This window comes from Antechinus flavipes, chromosome 1, assembly GCF_016432865.1.
Source record: "Antechinus flavipes isolate AdamAnt ecotype Samford, QLD, Australia chromosome 1, AdamAnt_v2, whole genome shotgun sequence".
In the NCBI taxonomy this organism is placed as follows: Eukaryota; Metazoa; Chordata; class Mammalia; order Dasyuromorphia; family Dasyuridae; genus Antechinus; species Antechinus flavipes.
The window spans coordinates 665,664,027-665,681,067 of NC_067398.1; the positions used below are offsets into that span (position 1 = coordinate 665,664,027).

Sequence of the window (17,041 nt, forward strand, 5' to 3'; positions counted from 1 at the left end):
AGATAAGAAGATGGTAGCTTCAAAACCTCAAGAAGGTTATCTGTTTTACATACCACCTCCCTATCTCCAGCCAGGCCTCATTTATTCTTTCAATTGGTCTCAATCTGAACTATAGCAGCTTGGCCAATATATACTGGCCCAACAAGTGTCTTCCGTTCATAAAAGTTATAAATCTATCATTTATCCAGGGTCAGAGGTATCAGGGGAATAGGGAGGAGCAATCCTAGAAATAAGAGATGGAAAAGACCAACAGGTCCTCCAGTCCATCCCCTGGGGCCAGTGCAGGAAGCCCCCTATAAGAAAGGTATAGCCCAATACCCCAGAGTCAAGGAGTTCAGCTCCTATAAGTCAGTGACAGGGATAAGGGAAGACCCTGAAGACCAGGATCTCACAAAGAGGGCTGGGGAAAGGGACAGGAGACTGGAAAAAGGATCAATAAGCATCTGAACTGTAACCCCTACCCCTGATGCCAGTCACGAGACTGTCCCACGAAGATGGCGACCGGCGTGCGCTGCTCAGAAGCCTCTCAAAAGGGCGTGGGATTTTTGGCAAGAGGTCACTGCCTGAAACTATTACTGCTGTTAAATAGCAAAGTCATTCCGGGTACCAGGACCTGTGCGCAATAAACATTTCACCTTCGCTTTAGCATAGACCCCACTGCAAGAGCTGTTTAGTGCTCTGTATGGTCCCATGCTATAGACATAACCTCTTCAATAAACATGGATGGAAGAATCTCAGAAGGGTCAGCTAAGCCCTGAAAATATAAGAGAAGGAAAATCTTAAGGGAGGATCCTGTACAGAAACAGGTTTATGTGAGTGGAGGGTCAAGAAGGAATCAACCTTTGGTTCTTCCAAGTTGTGTTCATCTAGAAAGGACCGAGAGGGAAAGTAGAAAGAAGGGGTGTTTGGAAAGACCACCACCATCTCCAAGCTCCAGTTTTCTATTCCCTTCTGAAGGGTCTACTGTTTAGTCTGGTCTTGCAGTTTAAGTTGAAATCTCTCCAGTGCCACTTCCCCACAGTGGGGCTAATAAACTACAAAACAATTAGTAGTCTTTTATGACCCCAGGGGTGGGCCCTCTCTGGCTCCCAACAGGAAAATGTGAGAAAAGCCAATGGGACAGATGGAAAGGACTTGATCCAAGTCCACTTGCCCTCCCCAAGGCCCCTGCTTGGGCAGGTATTTCCCGCCACGGTCACTGAACACAAAGGAAAGGGATAGAGGCCCCTGCACTGCTGTAGCTCAACACACTGCAACAAAGCATGGCAGTGAAAATGGAAATCAAATTCAAACAGAAACCAAAGAAATAACAGACTCAATGAAATTCAGGAAAAAAAAATAGTTCAGGGAACCTGCATTGGCCAAGGGGGAAAACAGACTGGATGGGATGGATGGAACCTCTTCTCTCTCTGATTTCTGTGATTTCCTCTGTCATTCCTACAGAAAAATTACTTCAGACAAGCTGAGGTGGGCTTTCCTTTTCTACCATCCTATGAGAAACCTGCTTCTTGATTTAATTGTTGGAACAAATGAAACTGTTTCCAGTAGGTGCCACATCAAAGACATCTGAGCAAAGCCTTTGTGTGATCCCCCTACCCTCACAGCCTTCCCCAAGCAAATGTAATACTTTCTCTGTTCCATTTCACAGAACATCAGATCCAATACTTGCATACCAACCCCTCTTCTACTACTGAACCCCACTAAAAGAGAGAAAGAGAAGGGGGTAGAGGAGGGAAGAAGGAAGAGAGAGAAAGGAAAGGAAAGAGAGAAAGAAAGAAGAGAGAGAAAGAAAGAAGAAGAGCAGGAAAAAAGAATTAGAGAAGATAGTGGCATAAGATGGGGGGTGGGATGGGAGGGTGATACAAAGCTAATATATAGAGAAACTCTTAAGAGCAGGAAGATGCTGGGTAACTCCTACCTCTCCTCCTTCCTTCTTCATCCATTTCCTCATCCTGAAAAAGATACAAAGTTTGAGAATGACACAATGTCTTTAGATAGCCAACTCCCTATCGAGAATAAGAATCTCAGACTACTATCCTATTCTCTCTTCCAACATTCTTACCTCAAACTCTGACACCTTCATGAAATAAATAATGGGATCTTGATATTTGCTAAATTTTGATACCATAATTAAACAAATGCACAGTACAGGTTGAGGATTTTTAATGGGGCTGTAGCTAGTATGGCTCAATTCCAAACAGAGAAACTGGGAAAAAAAAAAAAACAAGAGAATTCAGAACTGGTAATTAAATCAAGAGCCCTAATATTAATTTTGATGCTCATTAACATATATAAACTAAATTCTATTAAGTGATTAAAGAATAAGACAATTTTGAGATAGAACATTTAATCCAATGCCCTCATCATTTGACTGATGAATAAATATAAGGTCCATAAAGGAGAGGTGTTTTATTTAAGGTAATATACAAGTAATAAGTAGCAGAATCAGGCTTTGAAGCTCTTACTACTAACCCAATTACTTTTTCTAGACATTAGGAAAGATTAGCAGACACCAAAATTTCAAGGATATTTGCAGGAGATAAACAGATTTTTTAAAAGTCAGATCCTCCAAACTAAAATAGCTTAGAAATAAAAAAATCTTTAAAAAAAAAAAAAATCTTCCTTCAGACACGAACAGGTTCAATAAGCATACAGATATGTTAAGAGTTCCCATCGTGGATATCCTGGGGAGATTCCAACCTCTTTTCACTCATAATTTGAACATATCCAAAAACAGTGCATTATGTACACACATACACACAAAACTTCCTGTGAAGAATGCTGCCAGAACTAAACAATTTAATGCAAGCATTTTCTACTACTAATGGGTCTTTGGCCTGAAGCATCTGTTACCCTCCCAGTAACATTGGGGCAGGAACTTATTCCACATTGTAAAGCTGTTACTGAGTCTAAGATTGTTATAATGTTAAAAGGGAACTTCAGATATCAGCCCAGATGTATATGCCCAAACAATCATCACATGTACAAAAATATTTAGAGCAGTTCTTTTCTTAGTGGCCAAGTAACCTTGCAACGGGGAACAGCTGATGGTATAACTGTGATAAAATATTATTGTGCTGTAAGAAATGACAAAGGGAGTAGTTTTAGAAAACTAGGAAAACATTTATGAGCTGATACAAAATGAAGGGAGTAGAACCAGTATATTTATATAGTTTTATATAATAACAGTATCATAAAAACAAATCAAAGATTTAGGAACATCTCATGACATACTATCTCCTCCAGACAGAAATGATGGACTCACAAATACAGATTAAAGCATAATTTTTTAAACATGATAATGTGGGAATTTTTTTTACTTGCTTATTCATAATTTCAATGTGTTTTGTTTTTCTTATTTTCTCAACAGGTAAGGGTGTAGCTCAAAAGGAAAGAATTCAGAACTGAAAATAAAAAGTGAATTAAAATTAAAACTAGTTCAGCCTTCTCATTTTATAGATGAGGAAATTAAGTCCCAATGGAAAGGAAGTGTTTCCTTCAGTGTCAGAAGGTCAGTTAGTAGAGTAATTGGGACTAGAACCCAGATCTTCTGATTTCAAATTTAAGAATTTTTGTACTGCACAGCACTTAGGCAGCAGAATTATTGATAAATTAAATAATATACCCACACAACTGTATTTTAAAAATGGAAATTTCTAACTTTACAACAAAGCTACCTTTTAGGCTTGAGGATAGAAGGAAAAAAGATCCCATCACAGGTTTGAATCTCATCAATAAATTTCAAGGTCAAATGCAGGCACAATGATCCAATCAAGAGGTTTGGGTAAGAATAGAAAAGCAGCTGGCTGGTGCTCCAGGGATCAGTGAGAAGGTGAAAACCACTACAGAGAAAGAGAAGAGCTGAGCGAAAGTCTTATAGATGATGGCCTAAATTCACTCAATGAGTAGAATATCTAAGGGACTAAGAAAATTATATCACCTTTTATTTATCAGCTAAGTGATATTACCACCATCATTAGGAAGAGATACTATAGCACCTGGAAATTTTTTCATTTAATATAAGGGAAGCCCAAGTTAAATGATTCCAACAATAAGCCACAAAGTTAAGAACCCAAGAATGCTATTTTTTAGTTGAATGCTCCTAATCACTGGACCCTTGTTTTTCTTAAGATTTTGGAATTTTGAATCCAGAAATTTGACAGCTGGCCAGGATGTACCAAATTTGCTAAATATCACTTATGAATTTACAAGAACTGCATGCTGACAAATGGAGATACTAAATTAAGTCTAGAGACATAAGGCATATTCAACAAAACATCTAATAAGATTACAATTTTTTATGATAACACAGAAAGGTAATGAACTTGAACATAAGAGCTGCTAAAGAGAAAGATTAAGGTAGTGAAATCTATAAAGATTTACAGTTCTGGACCTAAAAGAAATAAAAATGTAGGTAAGTAAGAAAATTAGTAAATATATATATATGTATGTATGTAAAAAATTATCATGCTGATATTAATGCTTGATACCTAATACAGTGTTACTTCAATAATTTCTTTCTAAAGAACTACAAAAAATTTTGCAGGGCAATAATGGTTCTTATAATCTTAAAAAGAATGTTGAATTAAATCTACTCATGGATTTATTTCTGCAATTAAGTCCATAGGAAGTGAGATAAAATGAAGTCTATACCAATAGTTGTTCCCTTCTCTTTGCAAAGCCAAGTAAGAACAGATTAAGAGTTAAGAAAACTTGGAAAATAGAAGTGGAAAAACAGAAGATCTATAAAGATCACTTACACCCCTGTTGCCTTCATCTTCCAACTGGTAATCACCATCTCCACCATCTGCCAGACACAAAAAAAAGAGTCAACATGGAGTCAAGGATTTTAGTTCTCTCCAACCAAACACTGAATTCTGCCTTGCTTTCGTATGTTCCCTACCCAATAAGTGGCAATTCTGCTCATCATGTATTCAAAGAAAGTGCACACAAATATATATTTAATAGAACAAAGTAGTCTTATGCTTCAAAGCTTATGCTAGCAGAAAATAAGTTTTGGTAGCTATGATCAAACTAAAGACTTAAGTATGAGCTGGACGGCAGATTATACAATACCAGGCAACCTAATTCTGGAATGATTCACAACCAGAAGGCTAACTGTAGAGTGATTAACTTTTTGGTAACAGCACTTCACAAAATTTCTACAAAGATGGGAATGAGTTACAATCCATGGTGAAAGAAATATTCACACCAACAAATTCATGGGACTCTGTAGAACTAACATTAAGAACAGTAAGACTACTTGAAACAGAGACATAGGATGTACTAAAAGGCTCTTGCTAAGAGGAAAAAGCTGAATATTTAGAGGGGGAAGCAGATGCTTGTCTTCCAAGAAATGATGCGAATGCACAAGTGCTTTCAAATGAGATAACATTCAGAAAGAAGGTAAAAGGAGACCAGCATATAGTGGCTAATGAATGCTTTCTAAGAAATCCTCAAGGGGCAGCTAGGTGGTACAGTGGATAAAGCACCAGCCTTGAAGTCAGGAAGACCTGATCTCAGATCTTAACACTTCCTAGCTATGTGACAATGGGCAAGTCACTTAACCTGAAGTGCCTCAACAACAACAAAAAAAAAAACCCCTTAAAAATCAAGAACACACCATCAAAGTCTGATATGTGGTGTGCAGCCAGCCCTGAAAGAACTAGGAAAGAATCAGAAAACTTAAGAACAATAGCATTTCCACCATTTCCACCAAGGGTTTCAAAACAGAAAGGCGAATAGAGGAAACAACAGCTAGTGAAATGATCAAATGGAATCTTGATTTTTGGACCACTGGTGAAAAAATAAGAATTACAGCCCCTAGGGTTTACCATCTAATAAAGAATGCACTAATCTAAACAACTAGAAACAAAGCAGAAGCCCACTTCATGGGAGACAGGTAGTCACAGTAGGCAGGGTACTGGGCCTAAAATCAGGAAGACAAGCTCAGATTTGGTCTCAGACACTTACTAGATGTGAAAACTGGCCAAAATCACCAAACTTTTGTCTGCCTTAGTTTCTCCAACTGTGAAATAGGGATAATAGCACCTACTTCACAGGCTTGTTGTAAGGATAGCATTAGATAATATTTGTAAATTATTTAACACAGTACCTGGCACATAGCAAGCTCTATATGAATGCTGATGCTTTAGCCTATCTTAACAACAAATAGGGAACGGCTAAACAAACTGTGGCATATGATTATAATGGATTAATACTGTACCATATAAAACAATATCTATGAAGAATTCAAAAAAACAAGGAAAGACATGCATTAATTCATAATAAAATCACTGAAAATGGCAAAATATATAGCACTTTTCTCCTTTCTATATATGAACAACATATATCTAATATTGGATTATCTTTTTAAAATTTCTTTTTTATTCTAGATTACAAAAGATAGCTGGCTATGGGAAAGGAAACATTTAGAAATGAAAATGCTATAATAAAAGATAATACTCTTTAAATAGTCTTGCAAATGGAAGTGGCAGAATTTTAAACTAAAACAAAGGAATGGTGGTAAAAAGAGTGTGTGTGTGTGTGTGTGTGTGTGTGTGTGTGTGTGAAATATACATAACGAATCTATAATAGGAGAGATAGCCACATTCACAAAAGAAAGATTCCAAAAAAAGGATCTGCCATTAAATCTTATGGCTTCAAAAGTTTATACATAGCATCTCAACATTTTAAAATACCTATTATGTGCCACAGGCTATGTTCTATACTAGGGATACAGAATTAATGAAACAATTGCTGCTAGTAATGAATTTCTATAGATACTAACAAAAACTGGCAAATTTGATCTCCTAAGTATCACTGAGATTTGATGGGATTTGATGGGATGGGACCCATAATCGCAGTTGCTGGGAGCATTTTTTAAAGGAAAAGACTGAGTAAAATGAGAAAACAAAATGACGATATATGATAAAGATATATTTATGTGAGAAAATAGGAACCAAGGGAGAAAGGGCAGAGCATGATAAAAAACATTTGGATCAAGAGCAGTAGAGAAAGAAAGAGAAGGAATATTGTCCATAAAATATATCAAGAGATCACCTAGGCAAAGAAGTCGATTAGGAAAAAAAAAAAGTATTATATGGTAGAGAAGAGAATTTGGTTATTAGGACATTTTTTCGCATGTTCTCTTATTCTCTGCTCAAAATAGCATTGCTAATAATTTGTCTTAATAAATAGCTTAAGTTTTCAGCTTTAAATAAAGGGAATTGCTCTTTAAGATCTGTTTCTCACCAACAAAAAGAAACTAGCTGGTAGTTTGGAAATTAATTATGTAGATTTCTGTTACCATGCCACCTCAGAACTGACTGAGGAAAAGAAAAGCAGGGTTTAATCTAAATCCAAGATTTTGGGAGAATAGATTTCAAAGAGTTCAGAGTATAGCTTGAACAGGATGAGAAGCTAACAAGAATGAAATTCCAAAGACACACAACTCCAATGAGAAAGGAGATAGTTGTTCAATGATACTAATTGAGGTTGATTAAATACAAGAAATGACCAAAGAAATTTAGATTTGAACAAGACATGCATGGGGAAAAAAAATTTGACACAAAGGGCTGAAAAAATTGGAAACCAACTTGGTAAAAATTGGGTTTAGCCAAACATCCTCAGACTGAATATTGGATCTAAATATAAAAGACAATATAATTAAAAAAAACTTTTTTGTATCTTTTATAGCTGAATAGGCTGACAATTCTTAATTAAACATGGGATAGAGGAAATCACAAAAAGAAAGTTTTTGAATAAACAGAATCAATGTAATTAGAAGAAAAACAGTGAACTGGGAAAAGTTTGCATCAAGTATCTCTGATGGGAGGGGCTTTACTTCTAATAAGGACTTGACAGCTAAGATAATCCAAGAAATACAAGATTTAAGAGTTGTACCCCATTGAATAAATGGTCAAAAATAGTTTTCAAAGTACATTTAACTACAAGAAATAATACAAAAGGGTGCCTTTCTTACCCCCTTCCAGCTGTGCTAAACCTTCTTCTCAAAAGAACTTAAGCTTCCAACCAACAGTCATATTTTAAGGTGAGAATTCATTATATCTAATTGGCTCCACCTATTAAACCCTGATTTATCAACTGAGTTGCACCTCCTTCCCATCCCCACATTTAACATTGTCCAATTCTAGCTCTGGGAACAGTGATTAGATAAACATTGCTTCTGGAAAGGACATGGCTCCATTCACATTCATTATGGCTTCTGACTTCATCTTTCTCAGAACATTCCCTTTCTCTCTATATATATATGTTGTCTCCTTCCCACTCTTTAACCCCCAAAACTTACACATCATCTAACAGTTGATAAGTGGTTGTTAAATTAGCCTTTTAGTTAATTTGATTTACTGGTGAAAAAAATACAACACCTCATACTCAGCAAATTGGGAAAGATGACAAAAGATGGGAATAGTCAATATTTCAGGGGTTGGGGAAAGGTAGACAAACTAATATACTGCTTGCTAATGGAACTATGAATTATTCCAACCATTCTAAGAAAATTATTTTTTATTATGCAAAGAGAATAACTAAACCAGAGATCCCATTGCTGGGCATATGCCCAAAGAAAATCAAATACCCCACAAAACAATTTATAGCAATACTTTTTGTAGCAGCAACAATGTTCTCTTCAAAAAGAGTGCCAGGAGCAATAACCAAATCTCTGGCATGACTCAAGTTAGGCTAATGAACATATTCAAGATTCAAGTTCAAGGAACTAAAAAAAGCTTAGGCTTCTGACATTTCTATTCACCTGAATGAAAAACAGCCTTGAGGTACTCTAGGCCCTCTCTGATGTTTGGCTGGTAGACCACTGAGGGCAACTCAGGCAGGGATGCTTTGCTCAGCTGAATCAATCAGAGATGTTTACCCTTCTTGAACATCCTTCTGCAATGGCTAAATAAAATTCCTTTTGGTAAATGTTGAATGATCTTTCAGTGTCTCATTTCATATAATTATCAAATCTACTCTTACCAGAGGAATGGCCCAAGTCAGATTCACCCCAGAATAAAAAGCATTATAAAAAACAAACAAACAAACAAAAAAAAACACACCTTTAATAAAGGTGGCTTGAATACCAAGAAGAGATTGCAAAGCTGCCACTGTTAAAGAAGAAACAGAGGACCTAAAAGTACCTAAAGGATTCTTTTACAACTAAGATTAATTGCAATGGAATATGATGTTAAGAGACTGTTAATATAAAGATTTTGGTGATTAAGACTTAAATAAAATAATGATTTCATTTAAAGAATTACTTCTCCACACACAGTATCATGAATGTCTTTTTAATCCAAATTTGTTAATAATGTTGCTTATAAAGAACCAGAAGGAACTGTTAGTGAAAGACAATAAAATAAAGAGTTACCAATTATATAGTGTTTTAAAGTTTAAAAGTATTTTACAGAATTATGATACAACCCTGAGAGAGGGAATATTATCCCAATTTAACAAAGAAGCAAACTGTTAAGTGGCTCATCCAGGGTCACAGAGCTAGAAAGTATTTAAAGCAAGATTTGGAATTAGGTCTTCCTGAATCTGCAAAGTACTCTAACCACTGCACCCACCTAGCTGCCTAACTCACTTTTATTTCTTAGTGTCCACCTCTCAAACATCAATGAATTCTTTTTAACTTCACCAATTTAGGCTTGACCATAGATTTATATAGTATGGGTATAATCAATCCAAGAAGAGCTATGAGGTCATCTCAGAGCCTTGTTTTCCTTGATTATATTGTAGTTAATAAATGATATCTTAATATGGTCATTATCATTAATTCCTCCTGATGTATGGGTTAATATATGCTAGTCATCCCAACCCCCCCAGTTGTGAAGAACTAACCTAGCCCTAACCTAGCTTTAGCTGGCAAAAATGACCTCCAAATGGATGTTCAACTGAAGAGAAGATTCTCCTGCCCCAGGGAATATGATTTCTTAGTGGTTTCTGTGGGCTGAACTGTTTTTCAAATAGCTTTGGGTTTAATAGAGCCAAGTCTCTCTGATTTAGAAAAGACTTGGTTAAAGCACACAAAGTTTTGACATTTTTAGGGGATAGAGGGAATCTAGAAGCATGTGAACTAGTCTGACCAAAGGTCTCTCTCTCTCTTCTCTCTCACCTATTGGCAGCCATTTCCAGATGTGATTCATCTTTTACCTTCTCTTTCAATAGTCTGCAAGAATGGCAGCCCAGAACTGAGCTCCAGGTTTTTATCCTTCCAGATCTTGTTGAGTGTCCTGGATCTGGTTTGACCTAGAGTTGAACCAAGAAGTAGATGCCTAGCTTTGCAGCCTCTATTTAAGAAGCACCGGCCAGTTTATGTGGCAAAGGGTTCACACATGCCCAATTGGACATAAGAGAGGCACCGATCATTATCTTTTCCTCTAAAACTCTAATCATGGGGCTTATACTTTTAGAGTTATTGTTAATTAACATTTTCATTACATAGGAGTCATTTTTGAAAGCTGTTACATTCATTACTGTTTTGACTATTTCCTCTACACGTACCTGACGACAATTCCAGTGATTCAGAAATTCTACTATTGTTGTGTATCACGGCAGCTATTAAGTACCTCACATTCCCTAGAAAGAATACTGCCAGATTTTGTGGGGAATAGCTATGAAATGCAAAAACAATGAAGCCTTTTTTTCAGAGGTATGCTCTATTCGTAATATTGTATTTCTTAAGCTAAAAGAAATGAAAGGGGGATGAAGAGTTAAATAAAATGGCTCTTTCAAATGTGTACTAGAGTGGGCACCATCTTGGTATGATAGTGACCGTGGTCATTAATGATACAATATATATGGGCAGCTCAAGGAGTCGAGTCTATTCAAAGAATGCCTTTGATGACCACTTCACTGATATTTCAGAATATATGCACAAGCAGTTTTGCTATAACACATTATATATACATATATTATACTTGCATAGTTATGCAAAATAGCATAATGAAAGCTACAGGGCTTAAGGGGGCAATGGGGTTAGGGAAACTACAATGAAACTTGATGCTGGGGAAGCCACCACAGGCTCAACACAAGGATGCCCAACCTTGAAAACGGACAAAGCTAATCACTGACTCATAAGATGGCACCTCCCTATACACAGATAAAAGGGAGATTTTGAAAGGATCCTATTCAATGAAGTAATCTGGAGAACACTCCCACACACCACCTAAGGCCCTTCTGATAAAAAAGGTATACTGAAAACCATCTAAGACTAGGCTTTTCCGAGTGGGAGGCTCAGGAAGAGCTGGGGTCAAACTTGTATTTGTTAAGAATCTCTCTGTATTCCTTTCCTTTCTCCATCTGCCTTTCCTGGTTTTCATCTTTCATCCTTCCAAATATTACATTCCCCATCCCCTCTAGTAGTTCTTATCTACTCCTGGATCAAAGAAAAAGACCACTAGAACATTTTGTTCCATTTGGAGCCAGACATCTCTTCTTTCCAAAGGTCCCACATATAATGGAGTCCCACTATATGTTGGTGTCACCTTTCATCAGTAGAAGTCACTCCCCATCTTAATGCATGCCCTACCTCACCTGTGTACTCCACAATGCAGTTTTCTTTGATGAGAAATGTCATATAAGCAAATGGAAAAATCATAGTATGCTCAAAATGTTCCTTAATGTATCAATTGCATTGAAACAAATTTGAGTTTTCAAAACAAGCATCATAGCAGGACTACTATACAAATAGTATGATAATCAGAGAAAAATGTCTAATGCTATAGATATTTGAAAAGGGCAGTTGCCAACAATGAAAAAACAAAATTTTAATTATTCCAATGAATTTCTGAACAGCACTGGTGTATTTGGTTATCAGCAGGCTTTGCTACTTCTGACAAGAAGCTTAAGAAATCTTTTCATCACAATATAAAACCAACCACTTAGATTGGTGACCCAAGCCCATTGTGATACAAAAATAATGATAAATAACACTTCAAGTGATTTATACGTGAACATTGAAGAATACTGTTGAGAAATTAACCCTAAAAAGTTTCATGTGTTTCCTGGACAAGTACTATTTTCTCCATATTTCAAATGGAAAGCAAAGAATAGAATATATTTAAAAAAAAAATAAGATGATTTAATAAGATTGGAAAAAAAAATCAGAACTGTCATTTCTTTGATATAGGGAGCTGCTTCTACCAATGCAAACTAACATCTTCTCTGCAACTTATTCTTGTTTAGAGGGATTGAAAAAAGTTCGAGGAAAAGTAAAAATGCTCAGACTGAAATGGCCCGGAGCCCTGAACTTCAAAAATCTAGGTGTGCCTAAGGCCTGGGGGCAGAGCTCAGTGAAGAAAGTCAGGCAACTAGCAAGCCAAGCCAAACCAAATCAAGGATTGATAGACTACTCCAAACCACAAATATAACCAAGGAATGAGACTGGGCCTGACTCAAAGGCTGGAGACACGATACAACCAGTATAAAACTATCATAAATCTAGAGATGACCCAAAAAACTAGCCTAGAAGGAAATAAATTAGCTGTCTGTAGAAATTAGATGCAGAGACTCAAAGGAAAAAAATGTCTTTCCCCCAAGGACTATATAAATACCTAGAAGAAATAAATAGATAAAATAAAATTAAAGGCTCTGTATATAAAATTGAAAGTGACATAGTTAAAATAGACAGTACTAAATCTCACTCAAAAAAAGGTCCCTAAAACCAAGAATAATCCAAACTTAAACCCAATGTTTCTGTAAACCAGCAAGAACTGTTACAACAAAATAAAAAAATTAAAAAGAAAATACAAGCTGATATTTAAAAACAACAAACACCTAACTTTTAAAAGCTGGTCAAAAACAGTTATTTAAGAATTATAAAATACTTTGAAAACTTTAAATTTTTAAAAACCCTGAAGCACTATAATTCAAGAAATCATCAATGGAAATTGCCTATCAGAAGAGACCAAAGTAAAAATGAGGGAAAAAAAACAACAACAACAACAACTCATCATCCCCCAAAGGAAAAGTCTAGAAAATCATAGCAAAATCTGGAGCTTCCATTTAAAAGTACTGCAAGCACACAGAAAAAAGATTTTAAGTATCAAAGAACTATAATCAGTCTTGCACAATAACTGGACATTTCTATACACAAAATAACTTGCAAAGTAATTTTCTCAAAAGATGAAGTTTAGTATAACCACAGGGAGTAAAAAAAAAAGGGGGGGGGTAATCTTTAATTAAAAAGAGAAGTGTCAAGTATTTCTGAGGAACATCAAGGATTTTTGATGAAAAAGAACAGAGTTGAGTAAGAACCTGAAAACATAAACGTGCATGTAGTGATAGATGAAACAGTAAATTTACTGGAGCAGTTGGAAGGAGATATATGTCAATGTAGTGCTAACATTCTAATAGGAGAGAAGGAAGTGTTCCTTCAATTAATAAACATTTATTAAGTACCAAATGTGTGTCAAGCAAAAACTATCTTCATGAAGTGTCCAGGGAATTTAAAAAAAAAAAACAGTTCTGGAAAGTAGACTGAATGTGTTCTGAGGATTATAAGAAGAGAATGAAGGCAAAACAAAAAGAATGCACTAGAATAAAAGAAAAGAAGGGGATAGATTATATATTCTAGTTATGAGAAATAGCCAAAGACAAGGAGGGGGAAGGAAGACAGAGCATCAATCCAATATTATAGCTAAAACAGATAAAAAAGGGTTCAAAATACATACACAGTTCAATGTAGAAATAAATCTAACTTAACCTGGAAATAAGTAGGATTAGGAACTAAGGAGTTAAGAGGGGAAGATGATACCAAGAAAGTAATAATTCCAAGAAAAAGAAACTCCCTTGAAGGGGAGTATGGTAGAAAAAAATGCAATGGTTTAAAAGGTTTAAAGAAAAAAGAGAAAAGAACCAGAATCTAATGAGGCTAAAAAAGCACCTTTCAAGTAGAGGAAGCCTGATCAAACTGCAGCATAGGAATGTAATGAAAGAGATAATTCAGAAAATCTTTTAGGATTATTGGTATGAATCAAGTGAACAGAACCAAATTAGTTTATACAAGGACTATAACATCATAAAGTAAAATAGCTTTGAAAAGCAAAAAAGGACAAATCACATCTCCAGAGAACTAATGATCATATTATGCCCCCATCCCTATCTTCACCCCAGATAGAGAGGGGAGTAATACAATGTAAAGAAAGAGCTATTTGTGATTAAGTGTCTTGCTTAAGGTCTCAGGGTCACACAGCTAGGAAGTGTTAAGTGTCTGAGGCTAGATTTGAACTCAAGTCCTCCTAACTCCACTGTGTCACCTAGGTGACCCAACAGAAATATTTTTGGACATGGCCACTGAATGGATTCATTTTGCCAGCCTAGGTTTGTTATAAATGTTATTTCCCAGCAGCTCCCCCACCGCCCCCCCTTCAAAAAGAGAAAGAGGGTTAGGCTGTGTGATACTAATACAGATACCAAAAAAGAAAGCCAATGAAACTTTTTTTTTAATGTTCAGAAGAGAAAAGATGGAAGTTTACAAGCAAGTAGATAAACAGAATAATTTTGAAAATAATGTATGAAATTTATTATACTTTTCTTTTTTTGAGAAAGCTCTATGAAATGAAGTTTAATAGTTTCATATATAGTCTCTATTTTGTGTTTTACTATATTTAGATAAATGTTTATTTCAGAAATATTCAATTTTAAAATAACTTTTTAAAAATTAAGAAAATTAATATAACACATTAAATAAAACAGGCAATATATCAATCCCACAACAGCGTTCTGGAACTTACCATTATCTGAATCATCTCCTTCACTGTCTGTTCGGGCCTGTTTGTAATCTGGTTCCTCACCACTTTGGGACTGCTTACGTTTCTTGCTTATGCCATCTTGTCCTGAGTGATTAAACCCCCTTCTTCTGGACTAAAAAAAAAAAAATTTAAAATGTTACTGTTCAACTAACCAAAAGAAAAAAGGAAAAAAAAAAAAAAAAAAAACAAAGAAAGAATGAAGCAAGGTAATGGGATCATAAAGGAAAAGGAAAAAGGAAAACCTAATTAAAAATCATTAATTGGCAGGAATTAAGGAGCACAGAACTCACCCGGTCTCTCATTCTGTTCCTAGACCTGCCACATCCATAAGGTATGTTGCCAAACCTGCTCATTCCTTGCATGCCCATCATGCCATATTCAGGGACCACAGCTTGTGAGAACAGAGATGGTAGTCTGTTGGGGCAAGGTCCTCCCATCCCCCTTCCACCCATATAGTTCAACTCATTCCATCGAGCGGACAAACGCTCTGAGCTTGAGGATGGCATGAAGTGGTCATTGCGAATATAGGTGTTGGGATGACCCCGATCCCGGAATTGATTCTGACACTTTTCCTGAACAATGCCATAGAGAGATGCTCGGTTATGAGACAGGTCTTGATGGTCATCATACTGACTTCCAAAGCCATCATTCTGATTAGGTCTGAGGTCATAGTCATAATTGTAGCTCGAGCGGTAAAGATTGTGATCAGCCATTGAAGCCCTGGAGTTATAGGAGTCAAAAGACTCAAATCTGAAAGAGCTGAAGAATAAGCACAGAGCCAGGTCAATAACTTATCCTGCTAAACAAAATGCCCAGAGAAAATCAAAGTTAGCCTCAACATCGTATACACACCAACATCCCAAAACAAAACATGAAGCCAAATGCATTGGCCTCTTTTCAAAAGGACTGCTTTCATCAAGCCTTGTTTGTAACTAGTTGAGAGCTCAACAAAAAAAGATTTTTCTTTCATTAAATAAATCACACTTTCAAGCAAAAATGCTTGAAACATATAGGCAAGCACTCCCAAACTTCACCCCCAACACATTCAATTTGTTAGTTTCTTCAACTGACAAGTGCAAAAGCAGGTGGTATTCCTTGCTACATTTGATTTCAGTGACTTTTGGATTTTGGATTTAGTGAAATCAGTGAATTTAGTGAACTCAGGGTCTAAAACTAGATCCAGAACAGAGTTTTAGATGTAGATTAGGCAGCTACAGAAAGCTAAGCCACATTAAGAGTTAATGAATCAATATAGATCTGCTTAAAATGCCTATACCCTGTCTGATGGTGTCAATTCATTTAGTGCAATCTGAAGAGGACTCAAGAAACCCAAAATTGCGTCTGGGAATAATGGACCCCCTCATTCCCAAGAGGAAATGCAAGGATCTAGTTTCCATATTGATGTAACTGGTATGAGCTAGCACTTGGTGCTACTCCAACAAGAAAGCCTGTAATCACCTCTCCTGGTCTTCCATGCCCTCCCCACTGCCGCTGGCCCCGCCCCTGCTTCCTTCTTTCGACATCATGTCCAAACGTTGGTTGATCTTGGCAATGAGGGAATCAGAATTATCAGTGACAGTCTCTGTTCCATAGGTGGCGATCTGTACAGCAGCGCTCCCATCTCCAAGGCTTGCATTTTCTGTCTTGGGAGCCTCCCATGAGGCTGTGCTGTAATTATATGTAGCTCCAGTAGTAACTCCAGTGTTTTGGGCACCATAATAATTATAACCTTCATAGCCTAATGGAAAAAGAGAGCATCAAAATGAGAGCTCAACAATCAGGAGGATGGTCTTTGCTTGAAATACATGAACTGGGTTTGGTAGTGGGGAATGAAATAGGTATAATTCAACAGAACTCATACTTTCTGAAAGTTCTACATAGAGTTATTATTCGGCCTTAATCATTACTTATTCAATGCAGCACAGAGGATCAACACAGGAAGGGACAATTACAAAGGGGCTGATTGAAGAAAGATAGCTAACTCTTAGGAGCTAGGTATAACCATAGGCATTCCTGTAACTCAATTCTGTTAATTTTCATAATTTAGTTTCTTGAATAGCCTCTTAAAAGATTTTCTTACCAAGATAATCTATATGTACATTTCTAAAATAGTTCTCCTTTCTAAAAAGATTATCTTCAATTTTCTGATGCTACCTTTAAAAAAAACAATCAAAGCTAAAAAAACCCAAACAAACAAGTAAAAACTCATATTTGAAATTTTCCTTTTATCTTTCCTCTCTTTCTTTTCTGAGGTCCTAAACACTACCTAA

General features: G+C 36.2%; 1 protein-coding gene across 2 annotated transcripts in view; it reads right to left on the reverse strand.

Annotated features, from left to right (window-relative positions):
* Positions 1 to 17,041, reverse strand: part of AKAP8 (A-kinase anchoring protein 8) — a 54,676-nt gene that overhangs the window by 21,095 nt on the left and 16,540 nt on the right. For both annotated transcript variants that reach the window (XM_051972039.1, XM_051972038.1), the window contains 5 exons: positions 16,230 to 16,509; positions 15,062 to 15,530; positions 14,754 to 14,883; positions 4,761 to 4,807; positions 1,919 to 1,952 (listed from right to left, as the gene is read on the reverse strand). In XM_051972039.1, the coding sequence (XP_051827999.1) occupies positions 1,919 to 1,952; positions 4,761 to 4,807; positions 14,754 to 14,883; positions 15,062 to 15,530; positions 16,230 to 16,509 (960 nt within the window). The remainder of the gene's footprint in view (positions 1 to 1,918; positions 1,953 to 4,760; positions 4,808 to 14,753; positions 14,884 to 15,061; positions 15,531 to 16,229; positions 16,510 to 17,041) is intronic.